General features: G+C 33.1%; 1 protein-coding gene across 1 annotated transcript; it reads right to left on the reverse strand.

Annotated features, from left to right (window-relative positions):
• Positions 1–5435: 5435 nt before the first annotated feature.
• On the reverse strand, positions 5436–7031 carry LOC100810320 (uncharacterized protein At5g39865). Its single transcript, XM_003518269.5, has one exon. The coding sequence runs from the start codon at positions 6477–6479 to the stop codon at positions 5634–5636; it is 846 nt and encodes a 281-aa protein (XP_003518317.1). The 5' UTR covers positions 6480–7031; the 3' UTR covers positions 5436–5633.
• Positions 7032–7231: the final 200 nt, after the last annotated feature.

Raw genomic sequence — 7231 nt, forward strand, 5'->3', positions numbered from 1 at the left:
CCTGTTCTAGCAGAAAACGGCTTACAACCTTTGCCAACTCATAATGAGTACGACACAGAGTCACAAATAATTCATCTCTATGCCACACCATAGCCAATTGCTTCTAAATCTATAGTAATTAAGCTTTAGGAAAAGCTACTTCTTACGTGACAACTTGCTTTCTATTATTCCACTGTTCCATCATATAAGAGCTTGTGATTATAGCACTAGAGATTTTCAAACCAAAATTGTTAAACGGTTAGAAATTTGTAAGGTTGAAAATGAAAATTGTATATATTAAATACCACCCATTTCATCTGTCAAATCTTAACCTTTTTTTTTCCTTCCTTTTTTAACAAATTGTTTGACTAAATCTCACACAAACACTAATTAACATGGAATGGTAAAAAATTCGTAACAATGTTCTTCGAATCATATAGCACAACTATTTTCAAACCTGTCTCCCGGGTAATTGTTACATATGGGGTTAGTGTTGACCAATTTGAACCATCCAAACTAAATGGCATAATTGGTTAGTTAAATTAACTAACCATCTAAATTATTAAACCCTAGATTGAAATTACACGTTTCTATTGAAAATTTTTTGCTCAAGCGACACCAATTACCAAGCTGTGTGTTTGGATTTCCATTACAAACCACATTGAACATCAATAATATGCCGATTTTCTTCCATCACATTACGGTACATTAAACTTCATGTAACATCAACCCAAACATGTTACATATATAGTCTATTTAGAAATCAACTCTTATAGATATATATTTATTTTCTTTTCCATCTTATTTTCACTTATTTCTTCCTTTTCATCACATTTATTAATTTCGCTTTTTTGTCTTGTCTTTTCTTTTTCCCACTCAAAATAGGTTGACGAATACATTTTATTTTACAAATTTCATGATTTTCTATAAGGCATTTTGTCTCCAATTTAGCCTACTCACTCTTTATACTTTATGGATATATATTTTGTGGGAGTGGAAGTATATATCGATTAATTAATATATTTATTCACATTTTAATTTGTATATATTTTTAAAACTTATCCTTATTTAAAACTTTAAAATAAAGTTTTTATTATTTAATTTTTCTCTCAAAATAACTATATTCCTAAAATATTTTTAATATAGAACACACGTAGTATTTATGAAAGGCAATATTACTTGAAATAATTAAGTTGGATCACTACATGAGTGGCAAAAACAACCACACATTAGTTGATTTAGGGATTCCATGGTGCTTAAAACACTTCTTTTATCGCAGACAAACTTAGCTCAATTTTTTGTTTTCACTAACTGAATTACTTTTTTACTGGTTATATTCATTGTAATTAAAAATTTTAGAAAATATAATATAAAAAATTGGAAATGTATCATGTTTTATTACAAATTATAATTTAATTTATAATATATTAACATGTGTTTCCAAATTATATTTTATTACCTTTTTGAAAAGCTAAAAATCAACATAATATCATTTTTAGGGGGAGAGAGATGAACAGTTCTATTTGAGTGAAAATTAGTGGAGACATTTAAAAAAAAAGTAACTCAGAAAGTAGTAAAAATATAATTATTTTATCAAAATACATTAAAAACTATGCATGCATGAGACGTTTTCATTGCTATTTGATTGCTTCTTTTTTTTCTTTATGCCCAACGACTCAATCCAACCAAAGCTGCTTGGATTTTTTTTTAATCCATAAAGTCATTGGGCTTGAGACCTAAACTGGCTATCTTCAAAATTAAACTAAGTCCAAACTCAATTTTATAGTATTTAAAAGATATCAAGGCATTAAAGTGGCCATAGATTAAATTAAGTCAGTTTTACGCAAAAAAAAAATAAAAAAAATCGAACCAATTAATTAAAGTTCGATTAGATTAAACTGGGTTAAAATATTATCAATAAAAACCAACTAAACTCAACATTGACTCATTTAGCTGGTTTAGTTTGAGTCAAATATTTGACTTGATATCTGAAAAAATGATAAAAAAGAATCATTTTAAATTAAATGTCAAAAGATAAAAAAAAATATTTTATATAAAGTTATTTTATTGGATTGATTCAAGTTGGAAAAAAAAATACAGTACTGGAATTGGTTGAGTTAGATTGCGTAAAAATTAACTCTTCTACTAAATCCATCCCATGTTTTATAAATCGTTTAAAGTTAATCTGATCATTAATTTATATTAGACGAGTGAAAGTGGGACTTCTATTGTGTAGCATTACAATGCATCATATCGTTGTGCCAGAGATTTTTTTACAAGATTTGAGATCCTCTCTTATTATAATTAAATAATATAAATAATTCTATTGAAAAGGAAAAAAATACGCATTTTTTTTTACCAATACTGTCATCAAACAGTAAGTTCTTTTCAGTGAGTTGTTCCTATTTTTTTTAATTAATATTCATTTTTTAAGAAATTACAACTAGTAGAAAACAGCTCATATGGCCCACTAACCACAAGGGTTACATTCCTATTATTGTTTAGGTTGTTCTTCATGAACCAAGTTTCTTCCTGCATCCTTTTTGAAATATTTTGTTTACCTTTAGGATGGGTCATTCTGAAAGTAAAAAAAGGAGTGTATTCCAAACTGTAATTTTACATTTTGGATTGATCATTTTGGAATCCAAAAAGAGGATACAGGAAGTAACTTGTAGGTGCAAGAAGCAACAACCTACTGTTTATTTTCTTTCCGGGCTTTGCCACTTATACCAACAAATCGTGTACATGTTACATAAGATACTTCATTCTCATTTGGAAGTTTTCTTCACTCCTAATCAAATAGAAGAGGACAAAGTTTCAATATTTGAAAGTGAAAGGAAGGAACATGTTTTCTCTAGAAATTGGATGCTTCCTCTCCATTATTACATCCATGCGAAAAATCATACCCGATCAAGTCATGTGTTCACGATCCTTTCAATGTAGACAATTACTTAAGAGAAGGTTAAGCTAAATCAGAAAGTTTTTGCTGGAAATAAGAAAGAAAAACAAAACTAACCAACCAACCAAATTTGTCAGCCACTAATAATTTCATAATGAGCAAGGATTACTTTATAATAAAAAGGTATAGCAATCGAGTCCCAACTATAAGAAATGCGTGCATGTCAACCAAGCTTTCTAAATATTTCATTCGTTTTCTTTTCATCTGTTTCTTTAGGAGGATAACACACAAATGAAAGAATATAATTATTATTTTTATTTATATTATAGTTTTTTTTTATAAATATATGGAAATTATTTTTTAACTTGCTAATGCGACTTCCATTAACGTTTTCTCTCATTTATGACAAGTGTGTAAAGTACTTAAAAATTAAGATCGAAGTGTAACCGGAAAGATAACAATCAATAGTAATAGTTATAAACCTTTTGAAGGACAGAAATAAAATTGTAGCGATTTATTTTTTTTCAAAAGGAGACAAATAAAAAGAAATGAAGGGTGTAATTTTTTTTTTTTTTTACTTGTTCGATCAAAATTAAAGGATTTTTATTTTATCAACAGTATCAAGGGTTTCTAGCTAAAATTAAGGAACAAGACAACAGATTTTTCATCTACTAGTATTGAACGCACAACCAAGTAGCATGTCAGCTTCGTCATCCAACTTAAAGAAAGTGACATTTATGATGATATCATTATAAGTTTGGTGCAAAGTCTTACCCGTTTCCAAGCTGGTTATCATTATATTGCAATTAATGGATCATATTAGAGTTTTAATGTTTAACCATTGATGGTACATTAATAAGAATAAAAGCATGTAGTAATTGCAGTTTTTGAATATCCCTAGTGAAGTGACAACTACATTGCCAAAAGAAAACGACTGAATTAGTTTTCGCTATCCATGTGGATACTCTTCACTTGTTAACATATCTTGTCATCACCTATAATTGAAGTCCATGTAATGAGAACAAACCCATGAGTTAATACAAACCGTACAAGCTTGAATTAGAAATCATAACCAGTTATGAGTTATCGTTGTGTTGGATACACTCGATTCAGTGTATGGCCTGCTTGCTACCTAGTTTGATCAAATCTTTGCAGCATCAAGGCCAATATTATGGTTAGAGAATAGCGATGGTGTTCTACAGACTACAATGGTATTCTCCCAAAATAAATAATTAAAATATATGAATTATTACCTTCCAGGAATAATTTCCAAAATAACAATACATATTAACTTGTGAACATATTCTATGAAGTGTAAATTTGGATATTAGAAACTCAGGCTTTATCAATATTTGTTGTGACAATCATAATAGTGGTGTGAAATATGCATGGTTTTACACCTTTACCAATGAAAAATCGTCGCCAAAATCTGACTCACTTTTAGTGAGAGAAGAAAAAAAAAGCTCACGCATTCATATAAATTTGGCCTGTCTATATTTGTAACAATACCCATCAACTCATCACCGATTCAAAACCAAAATATCGATAACAATTATCAGCAACGGCACAAATCATTTTGTCAGCACTACGCATGATTCAAGTTCATTTATTTTATGAGTTCAATTTTCAACTCAAAATTCAATTCATTTAGTTCATGATCTAAGTTTAACAAGCTAATAAATGAACCAAGTTTCGAATCTCAATAATATCATACAAGCTGGGTGGATCAACTCAACTTGGTGACTTGCCTCATCTATAATAGAATGGGGTCAATGCTTGAATGAATGGCATCTACTAACAGGAGAAGAAAATATTACAGGCTTAAAAGAATCAAATATCATCCCCACAAAAGGTGTATTCAGCAAGTTTGTTATAGATAAATGTAGAATCCTCAATCTCCCACATGCTATAGAAGATCATTTTGTGAATATTACAGTGGAGGGTTTCAATCCAACAACCCCAAACTTAAACCAAAACTGGAACATAATAAAGACAAACTATTTCTAGCAAATCTCCAGAATGCATCCAAATCTAGCTCAAGATGACGACGACCAAGATAAATACTGGATCAAGTTACAGAAATTGACAATCTACTTACCTAAACAAGGAAAAAAAACATACATATGATGGTAATTCTGTCTAATGTTGTTACATATGGTTCTGCATCATTGTTTCTCAGCACAGGCACAAACTCTTTGGAGTTTGGGCTTTTGTTCTTTGTTTCTCATATAATTGATCATAGCCACATCACTCTTCCCTTTATACACACTTTTCGTGTAATTAAACATAGTTACCATAACACTCCTCAAATAAATACTAATTCCTACATTGTTTTGCATCAAAATGATTCTCACCAATTCCTCCACAAAGATACCAATCATGATAATACAAAAAATGCAGTATACAAAATTGACAACATAAGAATTCACTTCAACATTTTCTATACACCCGAAATTAATCCTCACTCAATTAATAATAATATAAATCAAAACTAACATACACAAATTAAAGGGCAAATATATCAAATATAATAAATCAAAATTCAAATATCCACAACTTTTTGTTATAAAAAAAAGTACAATGTGATTTAGTAAAAGAAAAAGAAAGTCAGTCTTCAAAATATTACCCTTCCAGAGGGCCTATACATATTCATTCTCACACGTCCAAAAAAAAAAAACTACAAAACTCAATTATCCAAAAACAAAACCTAAACAATTAATTTAAGAGAGAGAAAAAAAAAAGAGAGAAAATGGTTTCAATTTTGGATTTCATTGTTAAATTTGGGTAGAGAAGTAGAAGAAGGAAAACAAGAAGGGCACTTAACGAGACCGTTTTCGTTGCACGCGTTACACGTTTTGAAGCCGGTCTTCTCGGCGTAGACCTTCCTACTACCGTTACACTCGTCGCACAGAACGAACCTGTGACCCGCGCACACGTGGCACTCGGTGGTGGGATCCACTGCGGGCAGGTCCATGAGGATCTTCTTGAGCTCGCCAACCTCATTGAGCTGTCGAACCTCCTCGGCCCCACCGACGTACCTGCCAGCGATGAACACGCGCGGCAATGATGGGCCAGGGCCGGGCACGGGCCGGCCCATGATTCGGTTGAGTTCGGCGGTGAAGCCCGAGTCCATGGACACGTCACGCTCGTCGATTTGGACGAGGAAGCCGCGTAGAATGGAGAGCACGCTCTTGCACGCCTCGAACGTGGGCCTCACCACGCGCAGGCTCGTGTAGTACACCACCACGCGCTGTTCCGCGCCCGGGAAATAATAAATCGCAGGTTGTTGTGGTTCGGGTTTCGAGACGACAACATCAGGTTCGGATTCGGGGGGTTCGGGGAGTTTGGGAGGTTGGGGTTGGGGGTGGAGGTGAGTTGACCAGGTTCGGAGGAGCGAGTTGGCGAGTCGGACTCGGTGGAAAACGGAGGGTTTTCTTGTGGGGGAAGGAGAGGGTAATTGTTGATGATGCTGGTTTTGTTGTGGGGGTTCGTCGAGGCAAAGGGTTTGAATGTCTTTGAAGGAAGAACAAGAGAATGTGGAAGAGGGTGATGAAGACGCGCTGTGAATTCGAACAGTTGATTTGCCCCACGGTCGCCACATTGAAGGTGGGAAGCTACAAATTTGTTTTCTTTTTTGTGTGTTTGATTCTCTTTGGTTGGATTTGGGGGAATTGGGGATTTGGGTTTGGAGAAAGAAGAGATTTTGGGAGGTGGGTATGGGGAAAGATTGGATTTTTGGGGGGAAATGGGGTTGAAAATGGAGAAAGAATGGATTTTTTTTTTGTTTTATTTTGGGGGAGAGAGAGGGAAATGGGATTTGTTACTATTTTTGTTGATGGGGAAGATGGATGGGAGGATAGAGAGAAGAGGGGGATTTTGGTTGCTTAAAGTTTAGGCTTTGGTGGTGGTGGTGAATTTGCATGTTTGCAAAGTTTGGGGAGGTCCTCAGCTTTTTGTTTCTCTTTTTACCGGGGAAAAGGAGGGACAGGGAAAGAGGGGGAGAAAGGGAGAATTAAAAATAAAAAAATTGGAAATTAGGGTTGAGAGGCAGAGTGACTGAAGGGTGGTTAGGTAGTTGAGGGGTTGGTTTATTTTGTTTTGTAATTGGCTTTGATGGGGGTTTAATAGAGATCAAGGGAGGATGAGAGGCCCTCGTTACAAGTTTGTACTACAAAATGAACTATTTGTGGATGAGAATTATACTCCCCTGTTTTCCTCAAATCTCATATATTTATATCATATCATTTTTTAGATTTGAGATTGTGGTATAATTTTGTTCAACCTATAATTTTTTAAGTTGTAATTTTAATTTTATTTTTATTTTTTTTAATGAAGACATTTTATGTTTAAAAA

Source organism: Glycine max, chromosome 2 (assembly GCF_000004515.6).
Source record: "Glycine max cultivar Williams 82 chromosome 2, Glycine_max_v4.0, whole genome shotgun sequence".
NCBI lineage: Eukaryota > Viridiplantae > Streptophyta > Magnoliopsida > Fabales > Fabaceae > Glycine > Glycine max.

What these genes read in the sequence shown, in the direction of transcription:
- LOC100810320 (XM_003518269.5), bottom strand. Translation starts at nt 6,479, where the DNA reads ATGTGGCGACCGTGGGGCAAATCAACTGTTCGAATTCACAGCGCGTCT.